At 37.2% G+C, this 25,526-nt stretch overlaps 1 protein-coding gene and 1 long non-coding RNA gene across 16 annotated transcripts in view; one reads left to right on the top strand and one right to left on the bottom strand.

Moving 5' to 3' along the window:
- The window catches only part of LOC121428391, a 35,409-nt gene extending 14,014 nt beyond the window's left edge, over window positions 1-21,395 (bottom strand). The window contains exons 1-11 of one of the 15 annotated variants that reach the window (XR_005971776.1): window positions 18,144-18,679; window positions 16,839-16,881; window positions 16,390-16,429; window positions 15,767-15,833; window positions 12,039-12,073; window positions 11,668-11,704; window positions 11,287-11,323; window positions 10,915-10,951; window positions 10,098-10,172; window positions 9,347-9,401; window positions 7,906-7,929 (exon numbers count right to left, since the gene is read on the bottom strand). This is a non-coding gene — a long non-coding RNA (uncharacterized LOC121428391). Of the gene's footprint in view, window positions 1-7,905; window positions 7,930-9,332; window positions 9,402-10,097; window positions 10,173-10,914; window positions 10,952-11,286; window positions 11,324-11,667; window positions 11,705-12,038; window positions 12,074-15,766; window positions 15,834-16,389; window positions 16,430-16,838; window positions 16,882-18,143; window positions 18,683-21,355 lie in introns of those variants that run through there. The other 14 variants (XR_005971777.1, XR_005971778.1, XR_005971782.1 and 11 more) reach the window with 14 other exon arrangements.
- LOC121428390 lies at window positions 1,228-4,306 on the top strand. The gene has a single exon (XM_041624990.1). The coding sequence runs from the start codon at window positions 1,263-1,265 to the stop codon at window positions 3,054-3,056; it is 1,794 nt and encodes a 597-aa protein (XP_041480924.1). The 5' UTR covers window positions 1,228-1,262; the 3' UTR covers window positions 3,057-4,306.
- Window positions 21,396-25,526: the final 4,131 nt, after the last annotated feature.

Genomic DNA, 25,526 nt, shown 5'->3' with positions numbered 1-25,526 from the left:
AACCTAGGGACAGTGATTTTCCGCGATCGCGGAAAACGGACGGAATTCGCGGAATTGGCCTTTTGAAACGGAAAGTGGCTTTTCAAACGGAAAATCGCGGAAAACGTAATTTTCCTTGAAATGCACACTGCATCAAAATTCTAGTTGCGAAATTCACATTACTAACCTTAATTTTGACGAAATTTCCACGGCAGCGAAACTTAATTTGTCAGGAAACAAGACGCAGCTAGCAGCCAGCTGGCCACGCAATGCATCATGGTCATATTTATGATGGGTCCGATACGGACGTATCCACATGCAATACATGCATTGTATTGTGCACATATCTGTAAACATTCGGATGGCCTGTGGAGTCCAGTGCGTTGTCATGATTGCTGCGAAGTGAGACCGTGCTTCGTAGCCATTCGGATTTCTTATTTCGTTGAGGTTTTTGGAGTAATTTTATGTTGCCGTTCTGTGCTTTGTTGACTTTTCTACGGATTTCTTCCCCTTGTTCATGTCTCCTGTACTTTTTTTTAATTTTGTGACCGTTTTCTGTTCACTCGTGTGACGTGTATATTCCTGCAGTGCTGTGTTGTTTTAGTATGTGCGGTAAGTGCATTTGACTTACTTGATTTCTATACCTCGCTCGGCCTCGGGTGATGGTTCATGGAGGAGGCTCCATTACATAACGTGTGTGACTGCCGCTGTAGTGGAGCCCACACGCACGAACCATCACCTGAGCTGAGTTGATTTTTGATCATTCACTACAAATGAAAATAGACTTATTTTGGATTAAAGAAATCATCTAAAATGATCTACAATGCGACATGCCCACAGTGTAAGATAGTACGTGGGATCATAGTCAGAGCTGTCTTATTATAGTTGTACTAACTAGAAAACAAAAATAATGAAGGGGGTTGGGCGGGTGGGCGTGTCTGTGCACACATCTACGATGGATTTTGGTCAGAACGACTGCATTTTCAGGCCGTGACGAGAAATGCCTGAATTAAATTTCATAATTTTGAGTCAGACTTTGTCACTTTTTAATCAATGTTTTACGGGTAGTGAACTTTGTGACTATACTTGAATCACGCAGATCAGTGTGCACAGACAATGAGAAGGGGGCTGGGCACACTACAGAGACTTCAGGTGAACTAGCCTGATTAGCCATACAAATTTCATAAAGAAATGAGGCATACACGAAATGAGTTATGATTGATGCAATATATTTTATTATTTTCTCAAACAGCTGTGATTGATAGTTGCATGATTTGAGACAAATGATGGCCAGCAAACCAAAGAAGCAGAGACCACTGCCCATCATCTCTGCAGTAACTCGGGCTGCTCAGTTTCCAGACACTTTCTACGCTGATGGTGGTGTGATGTTTTGCAGACATTGCAGCCATAGTGTTGATTACACAAGATCTGATACTGTTAAGGACCATCTTAAAAGTAAAAAACATTTGAAAAACAAAGAACTAAAATCAAATCCTCTGCTAACTGGATCAGAGCAAGGACCAACAATACCAGCAGCAGCTGCACGACGTCAGACTACTTTGCATTCAACCATGAAGTCCAAAGACCTGAGGGAAGAGTTCATATTAGACTTTGTGAAGTGCTGCACAATGGCTGATATCCCTCTTCATAAAGTGGAGAATATGAGACCTTTCATCTTGAAACATTGTAAGCAAGGTGGTGCACTCCCAAAAGCAGAAACTTTGCGCCATCTGTATATTCCACGGCAGTTCAAGATTCACCTTGCAGCCCTGAAGGAAGTGGTGAAAGGAGCAAAGGTGTCTGTCATAGCTGATGAAACAACAGACATTCGTGACCACAGTATTCTGAACGTAATCGTTGGGGTCCGTGGAAAGTACTACCTCATTGATGTGTGCACTATGGAGGCATGCAACCATGCAACACTCAGCCAAGCTGTTGTGAAGGCGTTGACTAACATGGACATCAAGTTTGATGATGTGATAGCAATTGTCACCGACAGTGCTGCCTACTGCAAGAAAGCTGCTCGAGAAGTTCTCACGCCATTACTTCCAAACAGCAGACATGTACCATGCCTAGCCCATATCATAAATCTTGGGGCGGAGGCATTTCAGCACTATCCAGAATTTGGCAGGGTTGACACTTTCACCAAGATGATGAAATCGGCCTTCTTCAAAAAGCCAGCCCGCAAAACTAGGTACTTAAAATACCTAAAAGAGTATCTGCCCCCCGACCAGTGCAAATTGGCACCAGCCCCTGTTTCCACCCGGTGGAATTCCTGGTACAATGCAGTGAAGTATCACAAGGAGCATCTTCATGTGTATGAAGGTTTCTTCAAACTGGAAGACAGTAAAGGTGTGGCTGTGGAAACCATTCTGGAAATGTTGAGGAACAAGGAAATCTACAGCGAGCTTGAGCTGTACATGAGCTTCATAACAGAGTACAGTGCCAGACTCACAACTGTCCTCACCAGCCTCGAAGCAACAAAGAAGCCCCTCGCCTGTACTGTGTACAATATCCTTGAGGACACCAAAACCTACCTCACTACAGAGCGAACATCGTTCGACCAGATCAACCCACTCATGGAGAAAAGACCAGCACCAGAGAGACAAAAACTTTGCAAAACATTCAACAAAGTGTTTAAAGCGGCAGCGGACAAGATCACTAAGCATCTAGACCAACATCCAGCCATGCCGTTCTACAAGGCTGCTCGAATCTTTGATCCCAGACAGCTGGTCTCCATTTCCTTGGACATCGATGACTACCAGCACGCCATACCTGATCTGACAGCAGCTGCTATTCAAACTGAGGAGTGGCTGATGTACACACATCTGAACCCATCCCACATCCCAGAACCTCTGAATCTTACCGAATTCTGGAAGTCCATGTCAGTCAGATTCCCTGGTCTTGCCAGTATTGCTATGGATGCTATGTGGATGCCAGTGTCGAGTGTGGATGTAGAGCGAAGCTTTTCTCAGTACAAGCACATTCTTGACGACAAAAGAGAAAACCTAACACCAGAAAACACCAAAATGATGACCATGCTCTACTATAATGCAGATGTAGAAAGGCAGTTCTAACTCAACTACCAGTCATGCTATGTTTAACTGTATTCCTACAAACTCTCAACTGAAAAAAGAGAGCACCGTTCAATCAATCAAGTGTTGAAATTAAGTAAAGTTATCATGCTTCTACGAAGAGTGATAAACTGTGAACTTTGTTAACAGAAGAAAAAGCAACGTTCAGCTATTTTTAAGTCATCATCATTCATGTTGTTACATTGAACAGTTAACTCTGAACTGACAAAGAAAGCGTCATTTGTGATTTGATTAAAAGAAAATGTTAAAAAAGTAAATTTCATGCTTTTATGAACATAGAACTCTGTGAACTGAAAAATAAAGCAATGTTAATCATTTTTTAGTCATGCTACCAACCATGAAAAATTTAACTCTGATTCTGCAGTAAGTTTGAAGTGAAATTGAAATCATTCTGATTCAATAAAAAAAGTTATAAAATAAAGTCATGCTTTTATGAACAGTGAACTCTGGGAACTAAACAAGAAAGGCATGTTCAGTATTTTTTTAGCCATGCCACAATGAAAACTTAACTCTGAAATAAAAAGAAACCATCATTTGAAAGAAAAAAAAACGTTATGAAATGAAAGTTATCATGCTTCTATGAACATTGAGAACTCTGTGAACTGAACAAGAAAGTAAAGTTTAGCCCCCCCCCCCCCACGAAAAAAAAATGCTTTGAAATTATGTCATCATGGTTGGTACTACAAACCGTGAACTCTGTGAACTGGAAAAGAAAGCAAAATAAAAAGACATGTTATTAAATACGACACTTACGAGTTTAAGATCATTGTGTTTTACAGTGCTTTATTTCATGGATAAATGTGCCCTCTACGATATTTATTAAACAGTGCTTATACTCAAGTTCAAAATGGCGACTACGGGAAGATCGTCGATTGCACAAAACGATGTAAAAAAGTCCCCAAATTAGCGATGAAATCTAATTCGGTCCTAAAATAAAGCTAATTTATCGGAAGGTAAGGATGTATATTTGTTAAAGGTGTTTTTAAAAATAGCTTTTAAGCTCGTATCTCTTCGATTAAAGTAGATTCTAGAACAGTGATGGTACAGTAGCAGATACGAAGTTTGCCCAGTGCGGTATTGCAATGGTATACCGGTAATTTGCATTGACTTCTATGTAAACGGAATTGGCAATTTTTCTTGTACACAAAGTCTATGGGGAAACGGAAATTCCGTTTTCTGACCTGCTGAAACGGAATTTAAGATTTTATGAAACGGAAAACGCATTTTTTTGAAACGGAAAATCACTGTCCCTACCAACCTGGGAGAGTATGTAAAATTGGCAGGGTATCAAATGAGAATTCACATTTGAATATGAAAAACCAATAACCCTATATTAACTGGGCTATTTCAGACCAGAATATACTGGGGGGGGTCAATTTTACCCCGTCCCCTCAGATCTCGGCCGCTGACCGCGCGATTGCCGCAAAAATTTGCACGCGCGTAGAGCTGGATGGGAAAATTTCTAAAATATTAATTCTTTATATTTTTAATTAATTATGTAAATAAGCATATGAAATTTGCCCTAATTAGGTGGTCTGTCATTTATGACAGATCACCTCTTAATTTCGTCAGAATTTTCTTTTTATTTCTTTATTTATTTATTTTTACGGATTTTTCTTGTCGCCAAGTTATCTCAAAATAGACTTGATCAATTTCAGTGAATTTCATGTCATCTATAGGATCTGTCATGGACACGTCAAAATAAGCTTTTCAAGGTCATCACGTCATGATGACGTCATCTAGGCGCCATTTTGTAAAATCACATTATCAATCACATCTCCATTATCAATTATCAAAAATCAATCAAATTTACATCACATCAACTTCAAGTCAAGGGTCATCAGGTCATGTCATCAAAGGTCACCTGGAGGTCACGACGCGCGCGTACGCGCGCGTCAAAATTTAAAAATGCTCAAAATCACTTTTTGACCAAACGAGAGTACGTTTTAGGTCATTCTAAGCATTTCAAAAATTTGCGCGCGCGCACGCATGCGTGCGCGTTTCCGCGCGTAACACCTTAACGCAACTCAGAAACACCGTTTTTTTTACATCATTGCATTAATAATAAAATTCTGAACAATTCGATACCTTGATCAACCTTCTACGACCATTAATGACGAAATTAGCACCCGTTAAAGTCTGCAGCACGTGTGCGCGCGAGCTCTCACTATAGGCCATATATGGGCAAAAACATGCCTATTGAAAATTCACTGTAGCTCTTTAAATAGTCCGTTGACCCCCAATTTTTTTTTCATATATCGATAGAGTATGAGTTGTAGATTTGATTTCATGTCATCAATGTCCCTAAATTATATCGTGACGTCATCAAAATGGCGCCTAAACTAAAAATTTCATTTTTTCAAAAATGACGTCATCAAATTTATGCAAATTTGGTTGTAACTTCTCGAATATAGATCGTTTTTCGCCCAGATTTCGATATGTTGTAGTTTAGAATGTACTCTTTCTCCTCAGTAAACATGATTATTCGTTTTGAGAAACGCATCATTGCGTAAAACAGCGATGAAAAGAGGCATGTCATTTTTCCTCATTTTGCGTGTAATCTCTATGGGACATGACTTTTTCTCAAAACCAGATTCGACATTCCTCTATTTCGTGAGCCATATCTCCATTTTTTCTTGTCAGTTTTCTTTAAGCTTTTAGTATGTTGTAGCTGAGATTCTAAGCTTTCGGAAGTGTGCCCTTTATTTTTTGATCAGATGCCGGGATCATGCCCGTATTTCACTTGCAAAATTGGACTTGTAATTCTCAAAATTGCTTACGTGTATTCTCTATGGGGAATATCGTGGCTTTGACTGCTTTCTAAAGGGCGCGGGTTCGAGTCCTGGGGTGAACAAGATGAATTTTTTTTTCACTTTTTTTTTCTTTTTGCCACTTCTTACATGATCCTTTATGATAATTAAAAGGTATAAAAGTTTAAATTTAGCAAGATAAAACAGATTATAATTGCTTTTTTCATATCACATGTATTTTGCGTGTAATCTCTATGGGACATGACTTTTTCTCAAAACTAGATTCGACATTCCTCTATTTCGTGAGCCATATCTCTATTGTTTCTTGTCAGTTTTCCCTGAGCTTTTAGTATGTTGTAGCTGAGATTCTAAGCTTTCGGAAATGTGCCCTCCATTTTTTGATCAGATGCCGGGATCATGCCCGTATTTCGCTTGCAAAATTTGAATTGTAATTCTCAAACTTGCTTACGTGTATTCTCTATGGGGAATATCGTGGCTTTGACTGCTTTCTAAAGGGCGCGGGTTCGAGTCCTGGGGTGAACAAGATGAATTTTTTTTTCACTTTTTTTTCTTTTTGCCGCTTCTTACATGATCCTTTATGATAATTTAAAGGTATAAAAGTTTCAATTTAGCAAGATAAAACAGATTATAATTACTTTTTTCATATCACATGTATTTTGTGTGTAATCTCTATGGGACATGACCTTTTCTCAAAACTAGATTCGACATTCCTCTATTTCGTGAGCTATATCTCCATTGTTTCTTGTCAGTTTTCCCTGAATTTTTAGTATGTTGTAGCCGAGATTCTAAGCTTTCGAAAATATGCCCTCCATTTTTTGATCAGATGCCGGGATCATGCCCGTATTTCGCTTACAAAATTGGAATTGTAATTCTCAAATTTGCTTACGTGTAATCTCTATGGGGAATATGCTAGCTCAATGGATAACGCATTTGACGTGTTCGTCCGTATTGCTGACGTGTAGGTCCGTGTTGCTGACGTGGTGGTCCGTGTAGCTGACGTGTAGGTCCGTGTTGCTGACGTATTGGTCCGTGTTGACGACGTGCTCTGCCGGCATGATCCGTGTAGATCCGTGTGAAGCTGCCGTGTTGATGCCGTGTTCACAGTCATCTGGGGCAAAACTATCCCGGACCTCCCCGGATCATGCCGGCATTGCCGTGTTGATCCGTGAGGTATAATCATCTATCTTGTATGTATCTGTTTGAAGATGTATGTCTGACGATTGTCATCACCACATCAATAATCACATTTAGTAATGGTCAAAACTTATTCTTAGGATGTCTACGATCAAGATTATCAATGATATCTAAATGATTTATTTCATACATCAGCCGACACTGAATGACAAATCATGACAGACCACCTAATTCGTCCGCATGACGAATTAAATTCTAGTTTTTTTTGTTTGTGTATGTTTTTGTCTTTAACTCAATTGATATAGCTAGTAGAATGCTAATTTTTGGTTGGAGTATCAATTAATACATTTCTAACAAATATCTAAATAATGGCAAAAATATAATTAATTTATGTATTTATTGTTTAATTCTCCTGTATTTTTTTTTCAAACCTTTGTTTTTTTATTGTTTTTTCCCAATGAACTTTGTTGCAATTCTTTTGTGATCATAAATAGCATGAATAAATCCATTTAAACCAACAAAAGTAAAAATAATCATACATCTATGATTTTTGGTTAAAAAACACAATTTGCATCGACTTTGTACAAAAAAAATGGAATCACGTTTTTGAGCAATTTCGGGTCTGACAGGCACTTACAAGATGTTGCGTAATTTTAGAACCGCGTCCCCGGGCGTCGCAATTTTGGTCTCAAAAGATGCGCAAGCCTTGAAAGTAAAAAGTCAGTGAGCGGCGGGATCAAAAAACTTGTGACAGCGTAGTGAAATTTGTCGAGGGGGGTCAAATCGACCCCTTCCCCCGTTTAATAAGGGTTAAATTGCAAAATGATGAAGGAGAAAAATTGAGTCAAGTATTCAGTTACATCACATAGGAAGCTTGATTTTATTTATATATTATGTGGGGGTAATAAAAACTTAAATTGACATACCTGCTTTCTTCCAAATAACAGCACCTGCAAAGCAATGCAACAAGGAAATCGAGATATAAATATGAGTCATAGGTTGTGTACTGTAATGCCACATCAGCCTAACATCGCAAACCAATTAGCCAACGACACATCAGTCCTATCGATCCATTGTTAAACTGAGTTGATAATCACAGATTATATCAGTTGTCCCTATCAGATTTGTCATCATCTGTGTCGTAGGCCTGGTTATAAATATCAATAATACTACTTGGTTCTTTAACAATGAATCACACATAGCAATTTGCATGTCCCTATGCACTAAAGGTATAGGAAGAGCATCAAGTACTTTTTCAATTTGAAGATCTTATTTTATGATGAAATATCCTAAAATGTTACAAGACTAATCCAATGTTGCATCACCGGAAATCTCCATCAGAAATTGACATTTTTTTAAAGAGACTTGTAGGAGACAATGCGGTACCAGGGTTAGCAATTTCCCGCTCAACTCTAAATAGACTGGGCTATTTCAACGCCTAAGAAGACGGGGGGGCTGATTCAGCCCCCCCTTATGATCTCGGCCGTCGATCGCGACGAAAATTGGCACAAGCGTTACCCATGGCATTATCTACAAAACTATAACATCAAATTCTGCAAAAAATCTCATGTCTCATTAATTATGCTAATTTATGCATAAAATCATAAGTTTGCTCTAATTAAATAAATAATGCCCCTGAAATGCTAATTTTTGTTTCACATACTCTAGATAGGCATCTGATCAAATTGATTTTTAAAAAATTTCAAAATCACATTTATTTTCTTATGTATTCTATTGTTTTCTAAATTTCTTATGTATTTCTTTGTTTTTCGACTTTTTGTTTTTTATTGTTTTTTCAATGGAAATTGTCGGGGACTTTATTTTGACCATAAACAAGATAAAATTAATTTATTTTAAGCAGTAAAAGGAAAAATAATGATACATTTATGAATTTTGGCTAAGAACACTATTTGCATTGGATTTGTACACAAATTCATGTTTTTGAGTAATTTTGGGTCTGCATGCACTTACGAAATGTTGCGTAATTTTGGAACCGCGTACGCGGGGGTCACAATTTTGGTCTCAAAAGTTGCGCGAGACTTGAAATTAAAAAGTCAGCGAGCGACGCGGTCAAAAAATTTCGCGCGGCGGATTTATCGCGAAAAATGTCGAGGGGGGGCTGAATCAGCCCCCCCAGTCTTTTTAGGGTTAAGTGGGAAACTCTGGGGGAAAAAAATTTATGTTACGATGTGCGGGGAAATTCTACAATCAGCTGTAGATACACCTGTGCAAAAACCTATTCAAGAAGTATATTTCTAAGCATTTTCCCGCATTTCCAACAAAATTATTGAGGTGGTTTTTATCACCAGTATTTCACACAAAAGCCAACCATAATTCCATGTGATTTACCAACATGTATGCAAGTACCTGAAACAGAATGCCTTCAACAGCGTGACGATGTTCCATTTTATTTCCAACTTGCCTGTGTAGAATAAAGAGAAACTTCACTTGAGAATTCATAGTTTGATAACTATTCAAAGTACACTGATGTAAATAACATGGAACTATTTGGATGATACATCAATCACATGAAGGTATGAAAGTAAAAAAATTCATCAGAAAACTTCAGGCATTTGTCAGATAATTTGTATCCCTGATCATAGGAAATAAATATCACAATGTAATGCATACAGTGAAATATACATTTTTTCAATTAAAAAGAATAAGATTGGATCAGTAATAAGCATGCACATTCTCAACACTGGCAAGAAACCATCAGTCGAAGCGCGGATACATGCATTCATCATTTCCAATGTTAACCAACTGACACTAACTCCATGCAAATGATACATGTAAAACAACTACCAAACCAGGGGCCTGTAACACAAAACTTTTACCAATCATCACAGAACATCGTTTACAATTGATTGCATTGACTACAACGTACAATTAATCGTAAAAATCAAGCGTACTATTAATCACCAACCTTTGTGACGCCGGACCCAGAATACAAAGAACAAGATAAAGACAGTGATAGTAAACTTAACAAAGGAAATCCTTAACACATTGATCGCCCGCTCTGTTTAAAGTTTTAAAACACTGCAAAGCCCAATTCTTTCATGCAGGATCACATAGCAAACTAGGAATGTACATAATACAAAACAAAATATTCAGATACCTTGACAAGAGATCAGAGGCGAACTTGTGTTTCAGTCATGCACATCAGGATCTTGCCAGGATTGTTGCGATTTTCCTGAAAATGAAAAAGGAGAAAAATTAGGTTTCTTTTTTTTTTTACAAAGACCTTGCTACTAAACTTGAGAGCATTAGCAAATCAATTTTCAATGAACAATCACATACATGTAACGCAATATGGATTTTTATTTTTAAGACCAACATGGAATTCCAGAATGAAAGTAAATTGCCCCCTTTAAATGCATGTGTTTGAGAAATGAAGTGATAGATTTTCATGTTATTCTAATATAAGTTTGAGCATAGTGAAAATTACACAAATACATGTAGCAAATACTAATATAGAAATAAGTGCAATGGAACAAGGTTAAGCAAGTGCCATCACTGTGCCTGCCCTTCTGCTGCCTTTTGCTTGTCCAAACTGCAAAAAAATTTTCGGGCGACTGGTCTATGCAGCTATCTTCAAACCCATAAGAATTTGTGAGCTGTGGTCATCATCGTCATCTCTAAATTTTCTAAATACGACCTCTTTGAAATATAGACTGCATCTCTAAAATGATCATGCATTTATTCCTAAGTTACACTGGCATGTTGGTTGTTGAGGAAGGGTCTTCACCCCAAGATCAGGCCAAGCATTTCTATCCCAATAACCAGTTTGATATCTGCAACACTGAAACACATTCATTACCACAGTAACAAGTAACATGATGCCCGATGCTGCAATACACATGTCAACTACATGTAGTATTTTTAATTTAATTCAAATGTATCAAGAGAGGGAGGGGAAAAGATATGAAGCTTACCCTATTCATCCATGATCCTATTTCTCTGTCGTGGTATCTGAAAATGGAAAAAAAAAATTGAATTGATCGTCGTCTCTAAATTTTCTACATACGACCTCTTTAAAATATAGACTGCATCTCTAAAATGATCATGCATTTATTCCTAAGTTACACTGGCATGTTGGTAGTTGAGAAAGGTTCTTAACCCCAAGATCAGGCCAAGCAGTTCTCTCCCAATAACCAGTTTGATATCTGCAACACTGAAACACATTCATTACCACAGTAACAAGTAACATGATGCCCGATGCTGCAATACACATGTCAACTACATGTAGTATTTTTAATTTAATTCAAATGTATCAAGAGAGGGAGGGGAAAAGATATGAAGCTTACCCTATTCATCCATGATCCTATTTCTCTGTCGTGGTATCTGAAAATGGAAAAAAAAAATTGAATTGATCGTCGTCTCTAAATTTTCTACATACGACCTCTTTAAAATATAGACTGCATCTCTAAAATGATCATGCATTTATTCCTAAGTTACACTGGCATGTTGGTAGTTGAGAAAGGTTCTTAACCCCAAGATCAGGCCAAGCAGTTCTCTCCCAATAACCAGTTTGATATCTGCAACACTGAAACACATTCATTACCACAGTAACAAGTAACATGATGCCCGATGCTGCAATGCACACGCATGTCAACTACATGTAGTATTATATTTCTAATTTAATTCAAATGTATCAAGAGAGGGAGGGGAAAAGATATGAAGCTTACCCTATTCATCCATGATCCTATTTCTCTGTCGTGGTATCTGAAAATGGAAAAAAAAAATTGAATTGATCGTCGCCTCTAAATTTTCTTCATACGACCTCTTTAAAATATAGACTGCATCTCTTAAATGATCACGCATTTATTCCTAACAATGGCATGTTGGTAGTTGAGAAAGGTTCTTAACCCCAAGATCAGGGCAAGCATTTCTATCCCAATAACCAGTTTAATATCTGCAACACTGAAACACATTCATTACCACAGTAACAGGTAACATGATGCCCGATGCTGCAATGCACACGCATGTCGACTAGTATTGTATTTTTTAATCAATTTCTAAATACATCAGACCAGAGGGGAGAAAACATGAAGCTTACCCTCTTCATCCAAGATCATTTCTCCGTCGTGGGATCTGAAAATGAAAAAAAATTTGAATTGATAAGTCAAACTAATGTTGTAACCCGCAAGTGAAAACCCGAACCGTACCGTCCCGTATAATCCAATAATTTGCAAGCGGGACCCGCTGACCCGTCGGGTTTTAACACGCAAGTCAATTTATCTTTCAAAAATGAAAAACATTATTTCTGCAATCCCCACACTATACAGGCTCAAATCAGGAAAATATATGTCTACTACTACCTAGCCTAGAGTGAATTTACTTACAATTTGCAAATTCGCCTTTTATTCCGGAGAGAAAATGTTTTTTTGGGTGACTTTGTACCACGAAATGGGTCCGCTCTGATCTCGAAATTGAAAGCATTACGCAATTAACGCCTTGGATCGGAGCTAGCTAGCGAGCCGCAGCTCAGCGCGCTAGCTAGCCCAGGCTGCGCTGCCCAGCAAAGCGCAAGGATCGGCAGACGGCAATGTTGTTTTTCAGTCCAGGCCGGTCGACACTGCGACTCACAACAATCATAATTACAATATTCAATTCTATGGGACCTTGTCTATAAAGTGATCAAAACTGCAATAAATACCTGGATAATGATACAGTCATTTTTTCTTCTCGTTTATCTCTATATTATTTCCTTCTGTTTTTGTATTTCATTCGATAATATGGCCGCTAAAACTCGATGTTCAGTTTCCCGTCGCCCGCCCGCGTTATGATATTTGGCCCGCGTTTGAAAATCAAATTCTGAAAATAAACTATTTGGATATCTAGATTCAAAACTGATTTAAAACATTAATATAAGCTTTTCAGTAACACAATTACTTGTATATCTTGTAAATACCTGTAAATCTTTTTCTTTTTTTTGTGAATGGAATGACGCTGCATGCTCAACCATACCTCGAGCGATGTTCGTGCAGGCTCCACTCAACAACCGTAGAAGTGGTGGAGCCTGCACGAACATCGCTCGAGGTATGGTTGAGCTACCTCAATAAATCCCAAAGTCTAGTAACCTCGCGTTGGTGAGTTATCATACGGCCTAGTAACATCCAAAATAACTTATCTTATTTGCTAATTATAACTTAAAAATCATTTGTTTTATTTTTCCAGGGGATGAGGTAAATATCAGACAAAAAAAATCATCAAAGCTCAATCTGTTACAATGCCGACGGGAGGCTCACCCACGTATGCATTGGCGCTTGTGCTAGCTAGTCTGAGCTCTGTCTCTCTGCCAGAGCTCTGGGGGACAATCGCTCTATAAAGGCCTCAATGATGGTGATTTTCTGCTTTAGACAGAGTTTATATTTTGGGTATATTTTTCAAAACTGCCAATGAAGTTTGATGATTTCTTCATTGTCATGTATATTTAAGTTATTAATGAGTTCATTCTCACCAAATTTAGACTCCCCCATAGAGAAATACAATTTTCGTGGAGATCTGCGTTTTCAAAGAACTTCAGAAAAAGTAAGGGTATGTGAGCCTTTATTACATGGCCAAGTACTGGAATTAGATGGAGTAAAAATTAGATATTAAATTCATTTATATCAAGTTCAACTCACAGTCTCACCCACACAAACACACCCACATCCAAGATTCTAGGCATGAAAAAAACTTTAAAAATCATACAATATTAAACAACAAGTAATAACAAATTTAATAAGTGAACAGGTATTCCTCAAAATACAAAAATGTAGCATTTGAAAAGAGCCCCTGAAATATTACCCAAAAAAATGAAAATGGAGCCCCCGAAAAAAATGATTAATTTTTCCCTGGCTTCAAGTTCCACAGAATAAAGTGCGTTAAAAGGTTACAAAAGGTCAAACTTTCATCTTCTGAAAAATAATGAAATCGGTTCCTCATTATGAGCTGGAAAAAATGGGACGGGAAACTCAACATCGAGTTTCATTGGCGCTATGGCCCATGCGGTTGCTTTTGACTGCGCTGCATCTTTGAAAGAGCAACTCGATGTATTTATCATGTTGAACTGTCTCAGACTCAGTCCTGTTCACTATTCACAAGACAAAAATACGCCGGCATTTTTTAAAAGGAAATATCTACGTCTCTAAAAGAATCTGCCACGTAAGAAGCACATGATCTTAACTCTATTTTCACTGTGAATGTTTTTATTATGCGTCGTTTATTCTCCCTTTTTTTCGCATGACGGTCTGCGGGTTTGAGAATGAACTCGGCCCGGCCCGCAACCCGCGATCGGAGGCATACCGGCAGGTTAACCCGTACCGCAACGGGTGCGGGTTACAACATTAAGTCAAACTGGTAAAATAAAATTTACATGTTAACATTGACTATTCAAGTGCATAATGACATTGTTGTAGATTTAGATTTGTATTATTTCTATAGAAATGTTTTTTGAAAACAGAAGTTGCAGGTGAGAAAGAAATCACCATGAGCTCTTTCCCATGATATATTTTAACCCTAAAAGGACTGGGAGGGCGCCATGTACTTTAAGTTGTAAGGAATGAGCATGCCAAATTTCGGCGTGATCGTGTAAACGGTGGCCGAGATCAGAAGGGAGGGGCCCATCATGCCCCCCCCCCAGTCCACAATACATCTCAAATAGCCCAGTCCTTTTAGGGTTAAGGCATGTTGTATGATCTACTACAGAAGATTGTGCTTCAGATGCCCTAGCATTAAAAATCTTACAGTTATAGTGGGGCAGCATTTATTTTTTTTGGGGGGAGGGGCTACTTTTCCCAACTTTCTGGCTGAATCTCCAACATTGGAGAAACTTTTAACATTCTAGTGGATGGGAATTCTCCAGGGCTCTTTTGAACATTTCTGGGGCAAAACTGCCGAACCCCCTTGAATTTTCCCCCTTAGTAGTCCCATACATGCTTTCCTGTGTTCAGAACATGTGACTCTTCAGTTTAAGAAAAACACTTCTGATCATTTCTATGGTTCCATAATCTCTAAGCATACACTTCATCGCAAGAGCATTGAAATCAACATTTCTCTATCAATTTAAGACCTTTTCTTCTACACTAGACTAGTCTTATCTCTGGCTCATATAGAGTTGGACACAAATACTTTTATGGGCCACCACCTCAGACAGCAATGAACAGATACAATGAGCATATTGCAAAATACAAATGACCGTGTTAATTCATGGAAAGACAAGTTGGATCAGTAGAAAGCATGCACATTCTCAACACTGGCAAGAAACCATCAGTCGAAGCGCGGATACATGCATTCATCATTTCCAATCAGTATGTTCTTCCAATCAATTTTCAAGGCTAAAACTGGTTTAGCACTTGATTATTACAAGCATAAATGTCAGGGTCCCTTCTTATTGCGATTGATCCAATCAACCACAACTATGGAAAGCCAACATCGTCAACACATAACATGCATGTGTGTTCAATACATTTTCTAGATATGAAGTATTTTCATAATTCAGTATGCTCTTCTTTGCTTACAAAAGAACATTGCGCAAATTTCCTGAAGAGAAAATTATGACATTGATGGATTTCCATATACTTGAGATTGATCAGATCACTTGCAACTCTTTGTAAGTCGGGAGCCCTGGACACACTTATTTCAAGCAGTTATATCGAATATTAGAAGGCTAAGGTAATGTTACACTGAGTCAGTTTGATGACTAAGTACATTGAAAGTTAGAAATCTAGGTATAAATGAACTACAATAACTTTGTTCTCACACAATCAAAGCAACTGAAGCATAGAAGTATGTAATACTGACCCAAGAAATAATTGAAGATATCATGTACCTGCAATGCATGCCATGTAGTGGAGCTCCCATACGGTATCTGTAATGAACAAATATATGAAGAAAAAAATGACCTCTACCTGCAGAAGCATTGTGGCGAAATGAGTAAATGACGAAATAAAAAGCATCGTTTGAGCAACACATCAGTCTTACGATTGATAGACCCGAGAGTAATATCTGTCGTCTATGCCTGATTAACTTGACATAAAATGTTTCAAAGGTAATTGGTTGTATACCAGCTTGGAATTATACAAGCAATAAGCTGTCCTGCCGAGTTCCTACGGGAGTTACCATAAACAGAAACAGAGATGATAAAAATCAAGATTCCTGATATCAATCATTTTATCATCATCTGTGTTGCTCATTCACTGACCAAAAAAAAATCAACACCACCAATAGCCACATTTCTTTGTTGAAACACAAATAAGACATGAATAACTTCAAATTTCAAAGCAGATTCGAATTTCAATATAGATTTTTTTCTTTACAACATCTTTTATACTTCTTAAGTAGCATGTGTTTTCATTCTACTTGAGATGGTTCTGAACCAAGATATTAGTTAAGTTTATCTAGTCTAGATCTGCAAAGAAACCTACCCTGTACATGTGCCGCTAGGGTAACTGTGAGCCATGGTATCTGTAATAAGAAAAGAATAAATAAAATGAAAGGACATCGACATGTAGACTTACTGTGAGAAAATAAAACAAAAAACTGAATTGAGCAACACATCAGTCCTATCGATCCATAGTTAACTGAGTTGATAATCACAGATTATAATCAGTTGTCCCTATCAGATTTATCATCATCTGTATTGCTCATTTCACTGACTCATTTGGAAAAAAATTGCTACTTAAAGCCAAATATCTTGTTGAAAAAAAAAGAGAAATGAATAACTACAAAACTTCAGTAAATTTTCAATACAAGCAAATTTTCTTCTTTGACAGCTTACTCATGAAGTAACATGTTTTCATGTTATTTTAGCTGGTTCTGAACCCAGAAATATGTTTAATATCTTGTAGGGCCTATAGTCTGCTAATAAACTTACCTCGCACATGTGTCACTAGCATAACTGAGCCAAATATGTTTATCTGTAAATATGAACAAAATACATAAAATATTGACATTAATAAATATTGACATGTATACCGTTAGTACTGTGAGAAAATGAAAAAGGAAACAAATTGAGCAACACATCAGTCCTATCGATCCATTGTAAAACTGAGTTGATAATCATAGATTATATCAGTTGTCCCTATCAGATTTGTCATCACCTGTATTGCTCATTCACTGATCAATATGAAAAACTGTGCACTACACGCCCGAGGTATTTCTTAGTTGAATTATCAAATGCAAAACTTCAGAGCAGAATAAAGTTTAAAGGGGAATCCAGCCTTGGCCATAAAATGTTGTGTTGGGAAGAAGAAAAATAAATTAAACAGAATGGCGAAAGTTTGAAAGAAATCGGACAAGCGATAAGAAAGTTATAGCTGCTTTAAAATTGAGATCACTAATAGTATGTAGATTTCAAATTGGCAACTGGGTAAGTAAATTATGACAAGGGGCAAGGACAACTTTCCCATAGGCCATGTACTTTATTATCAGGGATTTGTGGTTTTCTCCTAAGTACCTATTCCCCTGGGGCAGTAATCTAAATATAATCCTGGCAGTATATTGTTTTATGTCCTCATGAAAGAAAAATATAATTTGAAATAAAACTTTAGGGAAAAATGACATTTTAGCCATAATATGTATTGGAGTACATGGAAGAGTAGTCCTTGCGTTACATCACTATGACATCCCATATGCGGCCAATTTGAAGTCTCCATGGGTATAGTGATTACCAATATTTACAACTTTTAAAAACTCATAACTTTCTTTTGGTTTGTCCAATATTGTTCAAACTTTCACCTATTAACTTGTCTGATTTTTCTTTTTCTTATAAAAACAAGTCTTTATTTGGGTTGGATTCCCCTTTAACAGTAAGCACGTTTTTTTTTCACACTGCATGCAATGCTAGTAGCATGTTTTCAGGTAAACTTGATCACCTGCACTTCTTTCTTTTAATGCAAAATGTCAAGTAGGCCTAACAAATGTTCATGTCAGTCTACACAAGTTACCTCCCGGGACCAGACATAAGTTTGGCTACAGGTAAATAAATCAACAAATCCTTTGCATCTCTTCTAAAAAGTCACTTGAACTTGGATTAATATTACACTCCAGGAAGATAAATTCCCAGAATCATTTTCAAATGCTCCCAATCAAGAATTTTTTTACTACTTTGTCTTTGTCTTTCATTTCCAGAGCATATCAAGCTGTTAACACTAAAATTCTGTCACAATGCCATACTTACATTTCAATATGTTGTAAGAATGTGGAAGATCACTGTTTAACTGCAGAGGTAATCTGTGAATTCAGGGCAGAAAGAACATTTCTTATTAAGATGTCTTCTAATTTTTTTTTAGGTCCAACATATATGACATAATAAATGGGCCTACATAGATGATTTAACAAGTCTTTTAAATGATTTTAATCAAAGAGGGAGCACATCCTTATTTTTAGCAAAAATAATGCTTCAATGGTAAAAAAAAAAGATTGAATTTTACTTTTAAAATGTTTTATATGTAAAAAAACACAACCTACAACCTTAATAAAAATATCTTTTAATCACATTACTGCTTCTGTTGATGCATCAGGTCTATCAACTTTTTCAGAAACAATCATTGATTTTCATGAATCTGGTGCATGTTTTCATCACCTGCATCAACTCTTGAACATTCAAAAGGACCTTGACGAAGTCCCACTCATTTCGCAATACTTGCATCGCTAGCCAAAATAAGTTGAAATCAACTTCATCAGGATTTGCAGCTGTGATATTGGACCAAGATCTATTTTACATGATGTAATTCACTAGTCAATCCAATTTTTATTCAAACTTGGAGGATCAAAATTAAAATAAAATAGAGGTCTACAAAAGAATAAGTGTGGATATGGCATTGTAAGCATGTTCACTGCATATTCATTAAATGCATAGATCTGAACTGTTTCAGCAAAATAATAAAAAAAGCTTTGAAGATGTCATAATCCTTGTCCAATTACTTAGATTTCAGAGTTAAATTGTCAGTGTTTTGACTTTGTACGTCCGATTTTGCTTTCTGTTCTTTCAAGCCTTGTCCTTGAGTAGATCTAGATAATTCCTCTAGATCTAGCCCACCCCTTAATCGTTTAAGTTAAATATTCATAGAATAAATTAATCTTTGTTGAAAATATTTAACAGTAGAGGCACTGGATGAGGATATCCTCATAAACCAAGACAAATCATGTATTGATAAATTGAGGCCCCCCCCCCCCCCCCGTTAACTTTTTTTCACGACTTGACTAGCGCACTTGACAGGTGAATGAGCTCTCCTAGATTTCTTATGTGGAGGAATCTTTGAAAACTGAGTGTGAGACAGTCCCTATATGGTTTTTAATTTAGGAAATTAGATCTAGGCCTATGTTTCTGGCCTTCTTTTCAATTTTTTGTAAAAAAAAATTTCAAAATAAATTATTTTCAGTAGATTAGGCGCTAGTCAGAAAATTGGGTTTGTCCCAGTTTAAAGGGATGGTCCGGGCTGAATATGTTTTCATCTATAGAGCAAAATTCAGAGCAAAATGGTGAACATTTCATCAAATTCAGATAATTCTTGAATTTTAAAGTTTCTCAATATTTTGTGAAAACAGTTATATGCACATCGTCATAAATATTCATTAGGTGGGCTGATGATGTCACATCCCCATTTTTCTTTTGTTATTACATAAAATCATGTTTCATTTTTTCATAGATGTGCAAATCTGAAGTGCATGATAAAATAAATTGCAGCAATAAAGTCAAGACCACCCCAGCAAAATATTGATTTGAATCAAACTAAAATAAACACTGAAAATTTCCTAATAAGTGGAATGCCTCTGGCTGTCTCACCTGCATCACGCGGTTCAATATAGCAGCAGTGCTGACTTTGAAAACTACTCTTACTCGCACAAGATGTTCAGTGATACATGGTTACTCTTATGTCCACTTTTTATGAACTAGACCAATAAACTTAGAGATATGATGGTTATTCAACAAAAAACCCCAACATGGCCAAAGTTCATTGACCTTACATGACCTTTGACCTTGATCATGTGACCTGAAACTCGCACAGGATGTTCAGTGATACTTGATTACTCTTATGTACAAGTTTCATGAATCAGATCCATAAAATTTTAAAGTTATGATGGTAATTCAACAGATACACCCAATTCGGCCAAAGTTCATTGACCTTGACCTTTGTCATGTGATCTGAAATGCGCACAGGATGTTCAGTGATACTTGATTACTCTAATGTCCAAGTTTAACGAACTACATGTAGACCAATAACCTTTCAAAGTTATGATGGTAATTCAACAGATACCCCCCCCCCCGATTCGGCCAAAGTTCATTGACCCTAAATGACCTTTGACCTTAATCATGAGACCTGAAACTTGCACAAAATGTTCAGTGATGCTTGATTACTATTATGTCCCAGTTTCATGAATCAGATCCATAAATATTCAAAGTTATGATGGGAATTCAACAGATACCCCAAATTCGGCCAAAGTTCATTGACCCTAAATGACCTTTGACCCTGGTCATGTGACATGAAACTCTAATAGGATGTTCAGTAATACTTGATTAACCTTATGGCCAAGTTTCATGAACTAGGTCCATATACTTTCTAAGTTATGATGTCATTTCAAAAACTTAACCTCAGGTTAAGATTTGATGTTGACGCCGCCGCCGCCGTCGGAAAAGCGGCGCCTATAGTCTCACTCTGCTATGCAGGTGAGACAAAAATTGGATGTAAAATAAGTTTATGGCATTTTAAAATTTTACTTATTTTTCACAAAGCAGTGATATGCACAACTCAGTGACAAAATGAGTCAGTCGATGTTCATCGCTCACTATTTGTTGTTTTCACTTTAAATTATATATTTTACAGATTTCACAGCCCACCCACCCCCCACTTTGATTGAAAGCAGTCCGCGGCCCGAAATATCTCCAGCCTGGACCATCCCTTGCACTAACAAAGTTAAACAAATAAAGACTAGGGTCTAGGTTAATCTACCTACAGTGCTACACAGAGTACACCACCTGACCACCATGACTCATCACATCAACGACTTTGCAGCAACAATAACATGCAAGTTGCAACCAACAAACACCAACATCCAATCGATGCACATGATGCATGTTCCTCCCCTCAGGCCTTACATCAGAAAATACCGCTCAATGAGTCAAGCCTCGATTCCACCCAACTGCAACGCCACTATCAACCAAACCACTCACATGACTCAAAAACAAAGTCAAACACTATAATGACACAGACACGCAAGCTAACTCGGCTCGGCCAGCCAGACTTCACTAATTTCTAACTACTCCACTTTGATGCGAAAATGTAATAATTCTTTGAAGTTTTGTAATCTAGCTATTTCCCCCAAAACATAACCATTTACTAATGAAATAAAATTCATAAAACTCCTAAAATCGCAGAGGGATGTGCTCACACGTCACTCACCTAGCTCCGCCACGTGTAAAATGGCTGAGAAATGGCGCGGTCGATTGGACTTGTACTTCCGTAGATGGCGCTAATCCATTTTGCTGTATGGGTCGTCGATGCCCAAACTTCCAGAATGAGATAGATGCAAATTTTAAGAGAAAAAATACTTAAAAAGTTAAATTTCCCGAAAAATAGGAAGTGAATAGGTGATACGGCGTTCCATCATACCTTGTAAATTCAGAATATAGCTGTAATAGGTCATTTTGCTGTTTTGCTATTTCTTACATTGACTTAATTGATTTTGTTATTTTATGTATCAATCTTGCCTTAGGCATATTTATTGTAGGCCGTTTAAAGAGATGAAAAAAATAAAATTAATGATACATTTGAATTTGAAAAAAAAATGGATGGCACATGGGAAAGTTCCCCGGGGGGCCACTTAAATTGACGAGTCACATTCAACAAGCATAACACTGAAAATTTCATCAAAATCGGATGTAGAATAAAAAAAATTATGACATTTTACGATTTCGTTTCATTTCACAAAACAGTTACATGCACATCTTGGTCGGTATGCAAATGAGGGAACTGATGACACTCACTCACTATTTCTTCAGTTGTATTTTATTATATGAAATATGAAAGTATTTTTATTTTCTCGTCATTGTCATGTGAAATGAAGTTTCATTCCTCCCTGAACACGTGGAATTCCATTATTTTAACATTTTGTGCTTCAGGCAATTAGGAGGTCCTAATCAGATCATCAAATTCATAAAAAATGAAATATTGTATAATTCAAACAATAAAAAACAAAAGAAATAGTGAGTGACATCATCAACTCTCTCATTTGGATGTAACTGGCTCGTTCATAATTTTGTTAAAAATAAGCGAAACTTTGAAATGTCATTACTTGTTTATTTTACATCCGATTTTGATGAACTCAGTTTTAGCATTACGGTGCTTGTCTGATTTTTCTCTAATATTGATTCGAATCAACATTTTCTGAGGTGGACTTGACCTTTAAACAATCGGTATTGTATTTTCAAATATTTAAAGCAAAAATTAACAATGTTAAGGGTCCGTAACATTAATACGGGGCACAGGCCATCACAATCTAGTTATCTGTTTCAATTTTTACACCGTAGGCCTATAGCTGCACGAGTCTCAGTCTGCTATTTTTAACATGCGAAATGACATCTTTTTTTGCTGTTAGTGTCGGTCAATTGTTGTTTTTTATTTTTTTAATAATGCTGTGTATAGTGAAACATCTTAAAGCATGCAATGGGCGGTAATCCCAGGGGGACGCGTCCCCTACCAAGGGGGGGGGGCACAATCATATCAAATGTCAATCCTCTACTATTTGTGGTCTATTATGCACCCATTTGTAATAGAGAGTGTGCCCCCGCCCCTTTTAAGAATGATAACTTTTTTTGCTTGTCAAACTATTTGGACGAAATTACCTTTACATTTTGGGTGATAACGTTTTTATTGCTTGTTAAATTTTCCGGGAGGAATTGTGCCCCCCCCCCTTGGAAAGTCCTGAATCTGCCACTAGCCCCCCCCCCCAGTTGGGGAGAGATTCCGCCCATGTTAAAAGAAAAGACTTTAAGGCAAATCCTCCAGGGACTGTCACTACTCCTGATCGAGGCTTAAATTTGAAATATTTCAGTCATTAAAGGGGAAGTTCACCCTGAAGAAAACTTTGTTGTAAAAATAGCAGAAAAAAATAGTAAAAAATATTGGTGAAGGTTTGAGGAAAATCCGTTAAAGAGTAAGAAAGTTATTAGAGTTCAAAATTTTGGATTTGTGACGTCATAAACGAGCAGCTGCCCCATGTGTTATGTAATATAAAATGTATGAATTTCAAATTTTGTATGGTTCCTGATGACTTAATTTTGTTTTCTTTTCATGATCGGGTGTGAAATGATTTGCCTATTGATATACAAAAGTTAGAGTGAAAACCATTTTCAATTTTTTGAGAAAATGACATTTCATTGATTTTTTACCATTCGCTATGTAGGAATACTGCTCGCATATGACGTCACAAATCAAATAATTGAAATTCTAATAACTTTTTAATTATTTGATGAATTTTTCTCAAACCTTCGGCAATATTTTTTATTATTTTTTCTGCTATTTTTACAATAAACTTTTTGTCAGGGTGAACTTCCCCTTTAATTGATACGGGGTCGAATTTTATGATGGGACCCTGTGTTTCATGCAGGATAGAGAAAAAATTCTTGAATCATGTTTATTAAGCCTACATTTTAATCGCAAGCATATAGACATATTCGCTAAAAGTTTTACTTTTGGAATTTACAGGCATTAGGGCAAATCGATGCTATAAACTCGAGACTCACTATTCGGAAAATAACATATTTCCCTTTTATTTTCTTGGTCTTGAAAAAAATGCCGGCGGGGGGGGGTAGATCAAAAGCTACGGTCTCTCGTATGTTGGTTGTTCCGCTGAACTCCGTTAGCACCTCTCGCGAGAAATAAAAAATAAAATAAAAATGTTAACATATACTCCTCGAAACAGACGGCTGCCAGCTGTCTAGGGGAACGGGCCAGGGGGGGGGGCTCTTGCCGACCCCCAATCCCCAGTATCTCAGATACTGGGGATTGGGGGTCGGCAAGAGCCCCCCCCCCCTGGCCCGTTCCCCTGTTTCTTTCCTCTTCACTTTTTTCCCCTCCCGTTGCACAATTCTAACGCTAATTGTTTCCCAGTCTTTCATTAGTTAGGCCTACTAAGGCCTAAAATTATGTAGTCGCCCCTTGGTCGGTTGCATCAGTGGCGTACGGTACGCCACTGATGCAACCGACCAAGGGGCGACTACATAATTTTAGGCCTTAGTAGGCCCAACTAATGAAAGACTGGGAAACAATTAGCGTTAGAATTGTGCAACGGGAGGGGAAAAAAGTGAAGAGGAAAGAAACACTCAATAGACACTGACTTGCAACCCCCATACCCTGTGACCGCCCCAGCCTGCCTCAGCCTGTGGCGGGGCTGAAACTTAAAAAAAACTCTGTTTGGGCACTTTATGAATACGAACTAAATGGAAGAGAGGTGTTTTATGCCTAAAAACAGGCCATCTATCGAAATCTGGTAATTTTTCTTGGCTCTACTTATATGTCAATTTTTAGGCAAAGGGCCTACACCTATATAACGCACAACATCATTGGGTCCTACCACTTTAAGATGTATCGCTCTATATTGCTGCCATTTTGCATTCTTTTTTTATTATAGGCCTATTATACAGATTCGAATGAGGTATTTTTTTTTTGATGGAAACTGATGATGAGTGAAGAAAAAAAGGCACGATTGGATAAGAAACTGTATGAAGTTCATTATCGAGGAATTCATCAATATAGGCCTACCAATATCATTATACTTTCCATATACATTACATAATGAACACGCTGTTCATTTTTTTTTACACAACGCGGCTGTTTTACTAAGTAGTTGTTTAAACCGATGACAGGGGCCGAAAGTTCACCTTGACAAAAATAGAGAGACGGAGAGAAAAACACACACTTATACTTAAAAAAAAATCCATCAAAAATTTAAAAAAATATATTAGAATTTCGTTTTTTAATTTGTGTTGTCATAAGAGCAAACGTATCGTGAATTAAAAAAAATGAAAATAATATAGGCCTACCGTACCCCCTCGGCCTTCGTTTTTTTTTCTTCAAAAATAAATATTTAGTCATCACGAACCATTAGAAAATTATGCATTTTATAGTACGATTGCATTTCGGGCAACTGCTCGTATATGACATTACAATTATTATTATTATTTAATTCTAATAACCCCAACTTGTTTAATCTCCGATCTAGAGTTTCCTTGCACTGTGATAATCGAAAATGATTTTCGATTATTTTCTGTTATTTTTACAACCAAGTTTTCATCCTTTTTTCTACTTTAAGCAAGCGTTTAAAACCTTTAGCAACAAAGTTGAATTCTTAACATCCAATTCTAGATAAATTAGGCGTGATTGTAAAAATTGTCAAACAACTAAGTACTGCAAGCTAGGTTCATATAACAGAATTGTAAAAATTTTACAGCGTTTTCACTGTGTTGGACCCGGGGTATTGGAGTCTCATGATGTTGAAATTTGTGGGTGAACTGGGGTGAACTTTTAGGTGAATTCCCTAAATATCACTTGACGTGTGTTAG

The sequence above is a fragment of the Lytechinus variegatus genome, chromosome 15 (assembly GCF_018143015.1).
Source record: "Lytechinus variegatus isolate NC3 chromosome 15, Lvar_3.0, whole genome shotgun sequence".
In the NCBI taxonomy this organism is placed as follows: domain Eukaryota; kingdom Metazoa; phylum Echinodermata; class Echinoidea; order Temnopleuroida; family Toxopneustidae; genus Lytechinus; species Lytechinus variegatus.
This window is presented reverse-complemented; position numbering and strand designations above follow the sequence as displayed.

Bases quoted from the DNA above. Each gene is read 5' to 3' on its own strand.
- LOC121428390 (XM_041624990.1), top strand. From the start codon at position 1,263: ATGATGGCCAGCAAACCAAAGAAGCAGAGACCACTGCCCATCATCTCT.